The sequence below is a fragment of the Girardinichthys multiradiatus genome, chromosome 23, assembly GCF_021462225.1.
Source record: "Girardinichthys multiradiatus isolate DD_20200921_A chromosome 23, DD_fGirMul_XY1, whole genome shotgun sequence".
In the NCBI taxonomy this organism is placed as follows: Eukaryota; Metazoa; Chordata; class Actinopteri; order Cyprinodontiformes; family Goodeidae; genus Girardinichthys; species Girardinichthys multiradiatus.
The window spans coordinates 18,128,891-18,145,820 of record NC_061815.1 but is presented as its reverse complement, the minus strand read 5'-3'; the positions used below and the strand labels follow the sequence as shown (position 1 = coordinate 18,145,820).

The following is a 16,930-nucleotide window of genomic DNA, read 5'->3' as shown; positions in this document are numbered from 1 at the left end:
TCCACTCTTCCTCCAGACTCTGGGACCTTGATTACCAAATGAAATGCAAACTTTACTTTAATCTGAAAAGAGGACTTTGGACTGAGCATCAGTCCAGGTCTTTTTCTCCTTAGCACATGTAAGACACTTCTAAAGTTGTCTCTGGTTCAAGAGTCCCTTGGCATGAGGAATTTAACATTTGTACCCTATGTGTAGGATTAGTCTATGTACAGTAGCTCTTGATACACTGAGTCCACAGTTTTGAGTTAATTAAATAATTAGGCTATTCAACTTTTCCAATTTTTAAATTTTTTACAGTATCAAATTTTTCTTATGTGTTAAATCATGGGTAATTATTATCTTAAAGACCCAATTCAAAGAAACAAGGTGAAATACTTAATGAATGTATAACAAAAAACAATGAGCTTTTTCATTAATTGTTTTTAGATGTACAATATTTAGCTGTACCTCCACTTTATACACACAAATCAATAGTTTTTACACAACATGGATGACATTTATTCATATATTTCATATTCATATGGTATTGGGGTTGAAGAAATCTTAACAAAGAAAGTTAAAACAAAAAACAAAAATCGTAAATGTAAAAGTTTATCTTGAGGAGACTTTCAACTGTTCTGCACAATTGTAGCATTTATGACAAACAGCTGGCCAGTTCTACTTTTTCCCCTCAACCATAATGATGTGATATCCAAACTTTGTCTTGACTGGTGGGTCTGTGTAGACGGGTTTATCCATTGAACTGACAGGTAGAGCAAACGCTGCCTCCTGGAACGGTCCAACCATAGAACCTCGCGTCATCCACCCCAGATCACCCTGTCATGGAAGAAGAAAATTCTTAATATGAGTAAACAGCATGACGCAAATAGCGAGGTACCCTTATATTTATTCACAGTATAAATTTAGCTACAGTTAACCCTTTAACTTCCACTGATGTTTCTTTCCATTTCAGAGGAAACCTGCATTGGAGCTCTGCTTTCTGATGCAGGTGTGAATACGGAGGAGTTGGTGACAAAAAAAAACAGCGGTTAGCGATGACACAGTCAAGAATCTCAGATTCATGGTTTGATCACCCGTTGCAGCTCAGCCTCTTAATCCTGTCAATCTTTTTAATTATATGACTTAAGACAAACTCAGACACAAACAGAAACTTTGCTGTACTAATATGTGTGAAGTTCCAGTTGATTAAAGCAAAGATACAAGAAAATCAAAAGGTCATTGTTTAGCGTAACTACAGGAAGGATGATTGGGTAACACTCACTGGAAAAGCTTACCTAGTAAACAAAGTAAAACTGACTTATGCGCATACTTACTCCTTGTCTAGCTTTGTCTTCGCTGTATTGCGACGCTACTTCGCTGAAACGAACTCCAGCTTTTAATTTCTCCATTGCCTCCATGCATTTTCCATGCTTTTCACAGAGGACATGCCGAACCTGGGGAGAGAAATATTGCAAAAGATTCACAAATAAAAATGACTAAAACTTATGATCTTTCTGTATTACTGACACCATTCTCCCACTGCCTTAAAAAAGTATTCACACCTGTTGAACTCTTTCACATTTCATCACAATTCAACTGCAAGCGTCAGTGTTTTTTTGGGGGGGGGAACTATTGTGACAGACCAACCCCAAGTAAAACATAATTATTAGGTGGAAAGAAAATGATAAACAGTGCAAAATATTTCATTATTAGTAACTTGAGTCCATCTGTGTGTAATTTAATCTCACTATAAATCCAGCTGTTCTGTGATGGTCTGAGAAGTTTGCTGGAGAACATCAGTAAAGAAACTGCATCATGCAGACAGGTCAGAGGTAAGGTTGTGGAGAAGTTTAAAGCAGGGTTAGGTTGTAAAACAATGTCCCGAACTTTGGACATCTCAAAGAGTTTAATATCCAAAAATGGAAGGAATGTGGCAGAACTTCAAATCTACTACGACACGGCCGTCCACCTGAACAGACAGCCTGGACAAGAGAGCACTAACCCAAACAAAATCAGTAAAGACGCCTGGAGGAGCTGAGGAGATCCACAGCTAAGTAGGGAGAATCTGATGACAGGAGAACTATTAGTTGCAGACTCCACACATTCGGCTTTTAAGAAAGATTGGCAGGCTGAAAGCAAATGTTGAAAGAAACCAATAAGCTCCAACTCAAGTCTTCCACAAATTATTTAGAGGGACACAGCTAACATTTAGAAGAAGGTGCTGGTTGAGCAAACTCAACAACTTTTTAGTGCTTCTTGTAGCTGAAAACTAACACTGAACATCAGCTTCAACGAACCCTCTCCAAGTTGAAACGTGATTAGCAGCATCATTCTGTGCGCATGTTTTTTTTTAGCAGTGAGAGGGAAGCATGATGGAGCTAAATACTGGGCAATCCTGGAAGAAAACCTCTTAAAAGGGATAACAGACTTGAGACTAGGGCAGAGGTTTACGTCCCAGAACGACAATGGCCCTAAACATGAAGCCAGAGCTACAATGGGATCACAGGCCTTAACCATCTCTTAGAATGTGCTAGTCAAAGTTTAGATCCACATTTATATTTCATTCTGTGGCAAGAGTTGAGAATTGATCCTCACAGACTCTCTCCAGCCAGTTTGACTGAGCTTAACCTCAGTAAAGATGTGTCCCAAAAGACGGTTCTACAATGAAACATCTATCATTGTCCTAAAACTTCACCATTAGGTGCTACTTTGTGTTGATCTTTCAGAGAAAATCCAAATAATGTTATAAAAACGTGGCAAAATGTGCAAGTTAAAACATCTTTAATGACTGCGATGTTTATGTTTACATTAATGGTCCACAAATAAAACAAGTTCTTTAACAGTCAAAATGTTAAAAAGACACTCCATAATGCCTTGTATATTAGCATTTTTTGCAGAGCTAGAATTAAAAAGTAATTTGCTGATACCTTAACAGATGTGCCTCCTTTTGGGGCTTTTTCCTTTTTGTCAGCGTCCACACTTCCGGCAGCTGCTCCTACACATTAACCAGGTTTAACACCACAGTGAGTGTAGTGCAACATACTATTCAGAAAAGTGTTAGTGTAAACTCGCCCATTACATTGAAGTGTATGCTAATTGACATGCTACCAACTGCAGCTGACAATAACAGATAATAACACATAATTAACAGCGGGTACCATATGGCGCACTAACCTTTACCACCCTTACCACCTTTTCCCTTCGGTGGCATTTTTCTGCTAAGCGTTGGTTTAAAACTTAAGCAGAAAACGTGCAGTGTCGTGATATCGACTGACACAGAGAGATGGTTTGGTTTCTTCTTCTTTGGTTTGTTGTTAGTAGGGGTGCAGCGACCAAAACAAAGCCACACCGCCATCTAGTGTTTGATAACATATATGCAGAGGCACTGAACCAGTATATTCAATTTTAGCCTGCTATTATTTTTGACTGGCATTTTCTACTTGGTAAAATAACGATGTATTTAATTTACATTAATTGAACTAAAAATGCAGGCGACCAAAAAGAAACCTATTACAACACCAGTGGATCTTTCTATTGTTGTTTCAGTACGAGAATAAGGGTTTTAATTATCATTTTGGAAAATTTTAAAATAATTTTTAATTGCTATTTGCAGGAGTGTTTATGTGTTTCTAGTTTCATCTGAAGGTTCCTACAGGAACCATGAGCAGAAATGTACATTGCTGTGAAAAGTATTTGGCCTCTAACAGGTTTTTGCTTTTTTGTTTCACTTAAATGTTTTCGACTGTCAAACAAATTCTAATGCCAGACAAAGATAATCTGAGTAAATGCAAATGGCAGTTATGTGTTTATTTATGAAGGGGGAAAAGGCTATCCAAACCAACCTGACCTAATATGAAAAGGTTACCAACCTCTTGTTAATTGTGCATTAATCATGGGTAACTAACTGAAGTCACATGCAGTCGAGATTAGCACTTGACGTGTAGGATCAAAAAATCGCTCAAATAGAACCTGATAACAACTTGAAGAAGGCTAAAAGAAAAAGCAATCCATCCTGCAGAAATCTTAAGAAATTCAAAAATAGAAGAGAAACAAAATCACTGACATCTTTCAGTCTAGAAAGGGCTATAAGCCCATTCTACAAAAGAACTTCAAACATTTAAAGCACTGCACTTGCCTTAGTTAAGGTCAGCGTTCATGATTTGACAAAAAGAAAGAGGCTGGGTAATGCTACATGAGAGTTCCAAAATGCAAACCCCAAAGAAAACACAAAGGTCCATCTGCTTAAAAACCCTCCAATTTGGCTGAATTAAAACAATTCTGCAAAGAAGAGTGGGCTAAAAATTCCTCCACAGTGATGTAAAAGAATCATTGTCAGTTATTTCAAACATTTTATGTCCCTAAAAGAGCACGCACCAGTATTTGACATTATTCCAGTAGGTGCCAAACATGAACCAAATATTAGACAGGAGAAGAACTATCTTCAATGGTGATTCTAGTGTTACAAAAATGTAACAACAAACAAATTCATAATGTTCTTGGACAAAATATTACTCTGCTAGTACTGATTCACTGGTCCTTTATTTATGGTAACCTAAACTGGAGAAAAAATGGAGTTAGAAACAAATACTGCATCAGTTCAATTCAGTTTATTTATATAGTGCCAATTCACAACACATGTTGTCTCAAGGCCCTTTACAAAGTCAGTTCAATCGTATCATGCAGATTTCAAGTCAGTAACAGAAAAAATAAACAAATAAATGAATAACCTTAAATTTGCCTGTAACTGACCTGCATTTCCTGTATTTGCACTGGTATGTTCCCCTTGACATTCAGTGCTGTGTCTTGTTCTGTTATTGTTATATATCTGCAAATAAAATAAAAACTTTTAATGGCAGCTGTTGGCACAGCCAATTTATCTTATTAGGTGTAGATGTAATTGTTTTGGATAGCATTTTCCTTTAATTATCGAAACAGTCATTCAAATACAGCTTTTTGTATTTACTCAGGTTATCTCTGTGTGATATTATTATTTTAGAGCAATCCTGCTGCAATCTCCAACCAAAAGTTGGTTTCACCTGCCCTAAAACACTAGTCTAATTAAAAGAGTTAGTATTTTCCTCATGTACTTTAGCTAAGTAAATAATCAACTTTTTACAATCTGAGGACCTCTGTGGAAGTTTGTCCTCCACAGTTGAAATGTGCAACATCTGTGAGATTTCAGAGGCATAGCAACTACAGTTTGAAATGGTGGCAGTGTGGTTTCTACGTTTTACACTACAGCTCCTGTGTTTTCATTGGACCTTACTTAATACCTGCTATCTTTGCTTTATTTGTTTTGTTTTGTCAGTTGTGTCATGACCCCATAACATGCTCCAGAAAGCTATGTATGGTGACAAAATGTGGTTTATGGTTTCGGCAGACATATTTCCTTACTTGTGTGTTGTGATTTGATCTAATCTTTTGTACTGCAGTGAGTTTCTAAAAAGTTATCTGTTTTTTTTTCTGCTCTTTACTACTCAAAATTAGCTCACTTAAACCACCTACACAGTTAAAACAAATGTTTTAAGACTGTAAGGCATCATTGTTGGTATATTTTTTTCAGATGTTTCTATGGAATAGTGCAGTTCAACAATAAACACAATAATTTTATGGAAACCATCAGCAGTTTGTCAATGGGACACCCTTTTAAAAGGTTTCTGGAAGCACCACTGAGGTAAACGAGAATCTGTGTCAACCTGATGTAAAATTAAGACAAAAAGAATAACGTAAAAAATGTCATAATCAAAGTATATCACAAGCCCCATAGGTGGCCATGATGATCAAACATGAGAAACACAATGAGAAATTTAGGGACAAAATAACTTTTTGTCAGTTTGTCAGAGGATCATGGTGAAAACAACCAGGACGACAAAAAATCATGGAGATATTATATTCCAAGAGGCTGAGGTGGTCCAGAGGCTAGACAACCCCCCTTGTTGTAAAATGCATCAATTGCTTTTTAAACTCTCTTGACAGAATAATTTACATTGTGAGGAGCTACTGCTAACCTTAAGTTACAAAGTAAAAAAGAAGGGAAGCAGAGCAGTCCTTCTCAGAGGAAGTGTTCCTGACAGGTCGGTATAGCTGTGGATTAAATACACGTAAAGACCTCCAATATCCTGATGACCATGACAGGTGTGTTAAAGCTGAGTGACCTTGGTATTTCCAAAGTATTAACTCTCACAGTAAATATGATATCTACATGTGTTGGGACCTCAGTCTTGAACTTTGTCATGACATCACATACAGTTCTATGTCTGGTACCGCCTTGTGTTTTGGATCTGTTCTCTCAAAGCCTCATTTTTAGTTCCAAACCCTCAAGAATGTGTTTAATAAAATCACCAAGGACAGTCTGATCCTCTATCAAAGACAGAAAAAGTCATACACACACCACCTGCTGGAGTCAAGGGTGTTCCCAGTCAGTATTACTCACAGGAACAAATATCAGAGCCCAATTCCACAAACATGGAGCGAAAAGATGCTTCCAGTGTTAGCAGACGGAACAACTGTGACTATCCAAAGGTCTTTGAAACATATTAAGGTTTGTCATCCTTAGAGAAAGCCAATAAACACCTCTAGTAAAATTTATACAGTATTTCACAAATTGAAATACTTTGTGAAACAAATACTTTGTGTGTTTCTGTCTCACATCTTACTGGTTTATTATGAATTGGAAAACACCAAGCATTGGACTATAGAGGAAAGTAAACTTAGCTTAGACAATCATGACACCGGTTAGTTTTACCCTAATGATGACATGTAGTTCCAATAGTAGAGAAACAGGAAGTCATGCATTAATAATTAAAATTTACGAGACCTTCAGTTTGACTTAAAAAAAGAAAAAAATAATGATACATAGGATTTTTTGGGGGGTGCCTGCTTGTTACACTATTGATTTTGTAAAAAAAATCAAATAAACAAAATAATTTCTCCCGTCACTGAATACATGAACTCAAGTTAAAGGTTGGACTTTCTCAGAGATATTTTTCTGTGAGATTATGCTATTAAAGATATTAAAGAAACCAAATACTATGCGACCTTACAGAGGCCTTAGTCCTAGACGATGGTTACAGAGGGGAAAAAACTCTCCAAAACTCTTAGAGAACAGCAGATTTTTTACTTTTGTATTTATTTATTTATTTTACTGTGATATTATGCCACTGGAAAAACACAATTTTTTTAAGCTTTCAAGATTTTCTGACATAAAGTTTATTTTCAGAGATTCATGAGGCATCAGATTTAAATGAATTCTAGGATGATTTTGAGTAAGATGATGTCAAAGATTAAGCTGTATCAGTTGTTTTCCATTTTGCTGCCCGTCAGGACCCAACGTGGTGATGAAACACTGTCAGTAGAGTTTCAGCTCTGTGATGCTAAAAGACTGACCCTCACTCTAAAAGCTCTGAGGGAAATGGCTAAAACATTTACATCCTTAAAAACCACCCCTTCTATTCAATCCTACATAAAACACATTTATGGTACTTTTTTTTTTAGGAACATTTAATGAAACAAAATGTTGCAGGCAGGACAACTGAGTTTGCCAACTCTTGTGTGTTCTTTCTTTCACAACATATGTGGTTTAAACTGAACACTTGATGGAGCTAGAGAGATTGCATGCTTCTGCACTGACTGTGCTGATACTGTGGTTCACGTTGGTAAGAACCGAGACAAACAAATACAGAACAAACCATTGGATTATTTCATAAATAAAACTGTTAATAAAATTAAAAGAAGGATGAATGATTGACAAGGTTTGTTGTACTAAAAAATATTTTCTTAGCATTAATTTCAGTTTTCTTTTTGATGTGACCATGTGTGTTTCTTTCAGCCAATTTTCACTCTTTTCAGCTTTTATCTTTGTTTCAACATCAGATAAAAGTTCAATGTTAAGGACTTTTCATTCACGACAGATGTGTGGCTTGCATAAAAGTCCACAAACATGTGGCTAATGTAACAGCATGACTAAAGTAATACCAAAACCAAGATAACATAATTAGAAACTGCGACGATAATAGAAATGGGGGTGGAAATGCAGTCACCTACAAACAAACACCTTTGTCTGAAAACGATGGCCACCCAACTCATAGTTCACAAGTATGCTGACATGACTTGATGTTTCCCTGTAATTACTTAATATGACGTCTGAGTATCTGACTTGATGATAAAAACATTATCATGGCATATACAAACCCATTCAGTAAATTAGACTATTCTTGTCCACTACACGGTGGAGCAGCTGTTCTCCCTAAATTGCCCTTAGGAATGACTGTGTGCATGCATGGTTGTCTGTTTTCTATGTCTCTGTGTTGCCCTGTGCTGGACTGGTGACCTATCCAGTGTTAACCCTGCCCAATGAATGCTGGACCAGCTCCCCAATAACCCTGCAATGACAAGTTGCTATAGAAAATGAATGAGATATTATTTAAAATTTTATTTATTTCAGTAACTCGACAACAGATTAATTACACACAGAGACTAATGTTTCAAGCATTTATTGTTTGTTATGATGATTTTCAACTTAAAGCTATTGAAAACACTACATTTAAGACAAAATCAGATTTAAAAAAAAGTCAGATAAAATATATAAATGTGGGCTTAATGAAAAGAAAGTTTAATACCTATTTAAAAGTCCTTTTCAAAGGGTACTTTTAGTCTGACAAACTGAATGCCTATTCAAATCTGTTGACTATGACTGTAATATTACAGCATTTTCCTGTTGAACATTTAATAGGGCATCTTAGCAGGCATTATGTTCGGCAACATTTTCACCTTAATGTTGACACAGGTTGTGATAATTCACCACTTTGCCATTTTGAAGTTTTGGTGATTTTGTTTGCAACATTTTGGGGTACGAAAAGGAACTGTCTGCCACAGGAGGCTTCATACTGACCGAGAATAATATCATACGTAGGTAGGATAACCAACAATTTACAGCAATGTTCTCTTAACAAACTCATAGTCTATGAAAAGAAAATGAGGTTATGTGAATCAAATAAATAGTATGTACTGGCAGGATGTTGCTTTTATGTATTTTAGATCAAAACAGCAATCAACTGAAAGTGGGTCAAACACAGAACCCGCACAAAATAATGTACAATCAAATGAAATTACGACATTTGTGCAATTTTATGATTATTTAGCTCAATTACTAAAAAAAAATTCAGTTACCTCCAAAAATTTCCTTTAATGCTTGGATTAAATACATCTGTAAGAAATAATTGAAACAATTTGTGGGTACAATATGGGTATACTAATCGCCAAAGGGAGAATTAACCCGGAGCTATTTAAAACACTCGAGAAGCTGTGTTATATTTAAATAATACTGAAGACAATGCTCTGAAAATATTCTGAAAATTAGGTTGAACACCTTAGTATCCAACATTTCATTATACGTCAAACCTTAAATAGCTCTCAGACACATTTTTATTTTTCTGCCTTTGAAACAGCTACTTAGAAATTATATATGTTTAAATATAATATAATATTATAAATTGCAATCATATGATAATAATAATAATAGAAAAGTAGAAGCATTGAGTCCTTATGTATATTGTTGATTTTACCCTAGTATTTATTAAAACAATAATATTTTAACATGACTTATAAAACTAAGTGTACAGACGTGTTACATGTTGAGTAGCAAGTTGTTGTGGTTATGACTGTTGAGTTGAATGAAGGTTTCCAGTTTAACTTTTAGCTGGTGCCTTTCCGTGTGGAATTTGCATGATCTTCCAGTGCCGACGGGCACTTTCTTCAGATTCCCCGGCCTCTTTCCATGGCCCCAAAATATGTTTGTTTTTAGCTAAATGACCCCAGGAGTGACATTGTGTGTCTCTTTGTTTATTTGGTTCTAATTCATTCTTGATAAATAGGAGAAAAATGTATATTGTGCAGTTTGTTTTTATTCATTGATGTTTCTTTCCCAAGCTTTTAGTATTCAGTTGAAAAATCTTCACTTGAATAATAAATGCTGTATTGTGGGTTACATCATGTAAATTCTAAGAATTTAAAATCTTACTATAAATGCAAAATAATAAATAGAAAATATTTCTAGTTTGTTTCATTGGTACTATTTGTAACGTTTCGTTGTCCGATGAGCTGCCCCATCCCTCCTACTTCCGTATGTCTAAAGGGATTGCTCAATCCAGCTCTCCATCCAATGGGTCCGGACTTCCCTAAACCTGAAAGATCTTACTAAGCTGGTTTACCGAAAGTTCTGTTTAACCTGGTGTCCGGAAATGAAACGCCTAACCTCTGACAGCCTGCATCCAGAAGTCCCGCCCGTCTTCAACAGGTGGTCTGGACGACTGAGTAGCCTACAGCAGTCATCCACTCCTCGACAGTCACTTCAGTTAATGGCTGCTCATTCCCTAATATTACAACTGGCTCTTGGGTTAGGTTAATTTTAGTAACTCGGCATGAGCCCCAGGGGGGCTGTTTTAACAAGCTTGGCTAAAGCAACCTACAAAAACCTCCTAAAATCTCTTAGAACCAGGCAACAAGACTTTTTACTACCGATGAAAAACCAAAAATAAGGTGACTCAAATAATTGAATGTCCACAATTTATCTAGAATATTATATGCTTTCTTTAATTAGTAACCCTTATGCAGGGGTCAGTAACAGCTTAAATTCAGCAACACATAATAATATACCGTTCTGAAAATGAAATGGATACATATCTTGATACAGTCAAATGAATCCGAACTCAAGTTCAACATTTGATCTTTCACTTAATTACATTTTTCTTCAGAAGCTTTTAACCCTAAATTTACCTTTTTAGATGGTTCATGAGATACCGTTAAAAGTAAATTTTGTCTCAAGATGACAACTTTATGAAGGCGACCAATCACCTCTCTAAAAACGGATTACTGAAATGCCGTGACAGCAGTTTTCCTGCCAGTACTCATCACCACATGAGCTGCAAAATACATGCAAAGAACCCGTGTTTGCTGTTAAAATGCTCACAACCTGATGAAGGGAGCAAAGTAGGCTTTGAAAGTGACACACTCGAGGTTTAACATTGTCTCACGGAAATATCAGATTCAGGTCTTATCATCACACCATCTCTCATGAGCTGACCAAAGTTTTCCCTCTCTTGCAGTCAGCAGTCTCAAGTTCACTCACTTTACCTTCACTAGCGGTACAACACACAGGTCCCATTGAAAGAGACGCATTAGCCGTTTCCATGAACTAATTATCCACATATAATTGGAAGAACACAATATTTTCCTTTCTGCGGATCCTTCACAAGGTGGAGAACTGGTGCCCACGTCATCTGAGGTGCTTTTTTGACCAAACATGTTTCATTTGCAAATTGCCCAAAACAGATGAGTAGATGGGATTAGCAGCTCACAGGTCATGGAAGAAGACAAGAAAAAGTCCTTGTGACCTTTTCATAATTAAGTAATCTTTGATGATCCCTCACAAAGACACCGGGAAAGAATTCTCACCCTTTCACTTTTCTTCTTTTGTTACATTACAGACTGGTTTTAAAATAGATTTGATTGTTCTTTTCCCAAACATATACAAAAGGTGTCCCATGTTGACAAGGCAAATACATACTCAGGGTCAGAACGTGCCTACTCATAATGGTGTTTGGGCTGAACAGGTAGCCAGTCTATCACAGCACAACAACATGTACACACACTCTCAGATCTAAGAGCCATTAACGGCCAATTAACCTAACATTCACATTTTTGATCTGTTAAAGGAGGTATGAGCCCCTAAAAAGAACCCACACGTGCGCAAGGTGGACATGCAAACTCCCATGGCTGGAATATGAACTCAGGGCAGTGCTAATAACTGCGCCACCATTCAGCTGCAAAGCAAAAACAGCTTTTTTCAAAAAATGCAAAATTGTTTTTTTTTTGCTAAATGTTTGTTAAACCAGTGTTTTATAAGTATTCCCACCCATTGCTCAATATTTTGTCGAAGCATCTTCGGCAGAAATCACAATGTCAAGTCTTTAGGGTATGTCTCTACAAGCTCAACAGAACTGTTTCTGGGTACTTTCTTCACATTCTCTACAAATTGCCTCTAGCTCAATCAAGTAGGATTTTTAAGAAGTCTTTCCAGAAAAGCATAAATTGATTTAAGTCCAGGCTCTGGCTTGGCCACTCGGTGGCATTCACAGACTGTTCCTGAAGCCACTCTTTTGTTGTCTTGGCTTAGTGCTTAGGATCATGGATAGTTTGGAAGATGAATCAGCACCATGCTAACTAGTCGCCCAGTTCCTGCAACAGACAAACATCCCTGCGATGTAGTGCTGCATCACCATACTTCATAGTAGGGATGTGCCTGTTTTTTCTTTAGACACGAGGCTGTAGTTCAAAAAAAGTTAGATTTTGCTTTCATCTGAAGCATTTTGTTTTTCCTGGTCTAAGAATCCATAAGGCGCTTTTTGGAAAACTCAAACGGAGTGCCATGTGCCTTTTAGTAGAAAGTAGCATTGGGTCACTCTACCGTAAAGTCTAATTGTGCTTGACCTTCTTGATGTTTTTCCAATCTATGCAAAGGAAACACTGGAGCTCCACCTTTGTGATCATTGGGTTCTTGGTCACTTTCTGACCAAGGCCCTTCTTGGTCAGCTTTGGCTCAGGCTCAGCTTTGTCAGGAAGCCAGATCAATGGAGGGTAAGTGCTTTCACAATGTTCAATGCTGCAAAAAATGTTTTGTATCCTTCTTTTGTTTTGTGCTTTAACACAATCTGGTCTCAGAGTCTGCAGACAATCCCTTTGGTTTGTGCCCCGATATGCACTGTCAACAGTGACACCTTATATAGACAAGTGTTTTGCAGTCCAATTTATGTCCAGCCAGGTTACAACAGAGAGACTCCGATCTAGTTGCTGAAGTATACCAAGGAGGATTGAACGGAAAAATATACACAAATCTATTTAAGAAGTTTGTCACATGACCAAATGTGGCAAAAGTGAAGGGTTGCACATAGTTTCTGGTGGTAATATACCTGAGTACAGAAAAACTGTCAAACCTGGTGAGTGGATTTTGAATACTCTGCATCAGTTTTTGATTTTCTTGTCAATGGTTGAAGATGCACACTGGTGTGCAAAGAACTGCTTGGTTTAGTCCTCTTCACAGTGCACAGTCATCTCATTCGTGACCCACTGATTGTGTCAAGACAAAATTTAACACATGTTGACAAGTGCAAAGCAGCAAAAAATCGTCCCCAGATCAGGGACAACATGAGTCATGTCAAGATCTACAGAGATCAGATAGGCAACATTTAGGAGAAATACATTTGGCTGATTAAAGTCTTTTTGGAAATTGGTTAAAACATTTATTTTAAATTCAAACAGCTCTTTCAAATAGTGTCGCCATACTTCGGCTTCATTCAAACAAATCTATGCTGAGTAATCAGATCATGTAAGTGTTAAAGTTTTTTTTCCTCAAACAAAAAAATCTTGCTTTGCAGGATTAATTGCATCATGCACGCTTGATTAAACATAACATTTAATTAAATCTCTGATCAAATGTATCTGTTTAATCAAAGGATTAAAGAGATTAAAAAAAAGTTTGCAATTTCTATGTAGCATGCCATTCTTAAGAGGCTGGAATACCATCTTAGGAAAACAAATACATTAATTTGAAAGATGAAAATAATGTGATAATGTGATGTCATAAAAAGTATGGTATGATACAATGGCAATGTTAAGTTGGTTACAACAGGTTAGGACTTACTCAGCAAGCCATGATAGACCAGATCTGGGTGATGAATATTTTTAGAACAAACATTTGCATAGTGAATTGTAATTGCAAAAAAACCCTACACAAACCTGAGTACATATTCTTTATTAACACTGTAACTCATACAAGTGTCTAAAAATAGGTTTTCCCCTTTCCCTTTCTTTGGCTGACCAAGGAAATCCTTGGTGGTGTTACTAGTTCCGTAGCTGCATTGGGGGAGACTCCCACAAGCAGCAGATGTTATCGTTTGACATCTTAGTGTAACAAATATCATCCCAATCATAGACATTGATTGTATCTGTTACTAGTTTCTGTCACAACAAGATTCGACACACTCTGTCAAGCTATATTTATCTCCACTAGCATGTCATTTGTTTCGCAGGTTTCTGTTGCTGAACTGAGATGCTCTGACCTAATGCCCCCTGTGTTATGTAACTGGGAAACACTTCACAATGTAAAGAGAAACACATCTAGAATGAGTCTTTGAGAGGCCAACGAGGAAATGACCACAGAGTGATGGCTCTACAAGTTTTGATGTTGTCAGTTTTTCTGCCACCTTGACGGCATCGGTTTGCATCAACTGGGACATTAATAGAAACCCTGCCTAAAACCCCCTCCCACTACAGTTTTCTGAGTAAGACAAAAATTCAAACTCATGGGTAACCTATGCCTGGGAGAAGCCGCCGGCTTTTGTCCGACTTGCTCGCCTACATAACGAAGCAGTATGTATGTGTGTGGAGGTGAGAAAGCAGGTAGATCCGTTTAGAAGTTCCCTTTCGCGCCCTTTGGTTTGACTGAAACGCTCATATCATTTTTCAAATCTACATGTCATACTCAAATGGTAACTGTACAAAAAAGATGCACTTCTTTATAGCTATCTAACTCAGGTTTAATTCATCCTTTCATTTTATGTTTTACAGTTTTACATATTTTAAGGAAGATTTTATTTTGCTAGTTTAAAAAAGTAACATTTGTTTAAACAGTATGACCCAGATATGAAAAAAAAAAATCAATATAATGCAAAAGAAATTAAATCTGTTATTAATATTTTTTCTTGATCATCAGTTTTTATGTTTTTCCATGTTTTTTTATTTGATTTAGCGTTGGACTTTGATCTGAACCCTTCTATTGTACAGGTCCTTCTCAAAATATTAGCATATTGTGATAAAGTTCATTATTTTCCATAATGTAATGATGAAAATTTAACATTCATATATTTTAGATTCATTGCACACTAACTGAAATATTTCAGGTCTTTTATTGTCTTAATACGGATGATTTTGGCATACAGCTCATGAAAATCCAAAATTCCTATCTCACAAAATTAGCATATCATTAAAAGGGTCTCTAAACGAGCTATGAACCTAATCATCTGAATCAACAAGTTAACTCTAAACACCTGCAAAAGATTCCTGAGGCCTTTAAAACTCCCAGCCTGGTTCATCACTCAAAACCCCAATCATGGGTAAGACTGCCGACCTGACTGCTGTCCAGAAGGCCACTATTGACACCCTCAAGCAAGAGGGTAAGACACACAAAGAAATTTCTGAACGAATAGGCTGTTCCCAGAGTGCTGTATCAAGGCACCTCAGTGGGAAGTCTGTGGGAAGGAAAAAGTGTGGCAGAAAACGCTGCACAATGAGAAGAGGTGACCGGACACTGAGGAAGATTGTGGAGAAGGGCCGATTCCAGACCTTGGGGGACCTGCGGAAGCAGTGGACTGAGTCTGGAGTAGAAACATCCAGAGCCACCGTGCACAGGCGTGTGCAGGAAATGGGCTACAGGTGCCGCATTCCCCAGGTCAAGCCACTTTTGAACCAGAAACAGCGGCAGAAGCGCCTGACCTGGGCTACAGAGAAGCAGCACTGGACTGTTGCTCAGTGGTCCAAAGTACTTTTCGGATGAAAGCAAATTCTGCATGTCATTCGGAAATCAAGGTGCCAGAGTCTGGAGGAAGACTGGGGAGAAGGAAATGCCAAAATGCCAGAAGTCCAGTGTCAAGTACCCACAGTCAGTGATGGTCTGGGGTGCCGTGTCAGCTGCTGGTGTTGGTCCACTGTGTTTTATCAAGGGCAGGGTCAATGCAGCTAGCTATCAGGAGATTTTGGAGCACTTCATGCTTCCATCTGCTGAAAAGCTTTATGGAGATGAAGATTTCATTTTTCAGCACGACCTGGCACCTGCTCACAGTGCCAAAACCACTGGTAAATGGTTTACTGACCATGGTATCACTGTGCTCAATTGGCCTGCCAACTCTCCTGACCTGAACCCCATAGAGAATCTGTGGGATATTGTGAAGAGAACGTTGAGAGACTCAAGACCCAACACTCTGGATGAGCTAAAGGCCGCTATCGAAGCATCCTGGGCCTCCATAAGACCTCAGCAGTGCCACAGGCTGATTGCCTCCATGTCACGCCGCATTGAAGCAGTCATTTCTGCAAAAGGATTCCCGACCAAGTATTGAGTGCATATCTGTACATGATTATTTGAAGGTTGACGTTTTTTGTATTAAAAACACTTTTCTTTTATTGGTCGGATGAAATATGCTAATTTAGTGAGATAGGAATTTTTGGGTTTTCATGAGCTGTATGCCAAAATCATCCGTATTAAGACAATAAAAGACCTGAAATATTTCAGTTAGTGTGCAATGAATCTAAAATATATGAATGTTAAATTTTCATCATGACATTATGGAAAATAATTAACTTTATCACAATATGCTAATATTTTGAGTAGGACCTGTAAAGGTTGTGTGTCATTTCTTCAGGTAGACAGATTTTATCTATGAAGAGGAAATGTAAAACCTAACTCACCATAAATCTGATCAAATTCAATAGAAAACTTTTCACAGCATTGCCTGGATTGGCAGCAAGTGACTCAGACATGTGACACATCTGTAATAATTGGACACCATGGTGCAGTTGTTAACAATGCTGCCTTGCATGGCACTTTCTTGTTAGTCTCTCACAATTACCAGTAGATCGGACTGTGTGTACATGGTTGTTTGTCTTGTGTGTCATTGTGTTGGCCTGTAATGGACTGGCAACATTTCCAGGATGTATCCCAGTCATTGACTGTTGGAGGTAAGTACAAGCCCCCCTTTTATTTATGTAAACAAAATTTCCTGTCGTTATGACAAAAAGTCTTTGACCAGCTTTGCCCAAATCACTAAAGGGACTTGGTACAGTTGTACTTTTTGTTTAATGGGTCAGAAAAACCGCTTTCAATCCGATTCACTACGATTTATGC

The 16,930-nt window shown here is 37.5% G+C and overlaps 1 protein-coding gene across 1 annotated transcript; it reads right to left on the bottom strand.

The window, feature by feature from the left end:
* Positions 1-416: 416 nt before the first annotated feature.
* On the bottom strand, positions 417-3,311 carry pin4 (protein (peptidylprolyl cis/trans isomerase) NIMA-interacting, 4 (parvulin)). Its single transcript, XM_047352833.1, has 4 exons — positions 3,154-3,311; positions 2,907-2,974; positions 1,314-1,433; positions 417-816 (listed from the first exon to the last, which is right to left on the bottom strand). The coding sequence occupies exons 1-4, from the start codon at positions 3,188-3,190 to the stop codon at positions 658-660; spliced, it is 384 nt and encodes a 127-aa protein (XP_047208789.1). The 5' UTR covers positions 3,191-3,311; the 3' UTR covers positions 417-657.
* Between the last annotated feature and the right edge of the window lie 13,619 nt (positions 3,312-16,930).

What these genes read in the sequence shown, in the direction of transcription:
- pin4 (XM_047352833.1), bottom strand. Translation starts at nt 3,190, where the DNA reads ATGCCACCGAAGGGAAAAGGTGGTAAGGGTGGTAAAG. An exon ending in AGGTGGTAAGGGTGGTAAAG is followed by an intron (nt 2,975 to 3,153) that starts GTTAGTGCGCCA and finishes GTTAATGTGTAG; the next exon opens with GAGCAGCTGCCGGAAGTGTG. An exon ending in AAGGAGGCACATCTGTTAAG is followed by an intron (nt 1,434 to 2,906) that starts GTATCAGCAAAT and finishes TTCTCTCCCCAG; the next exon opens with GTTCGGCATGTCCTCTGTGA.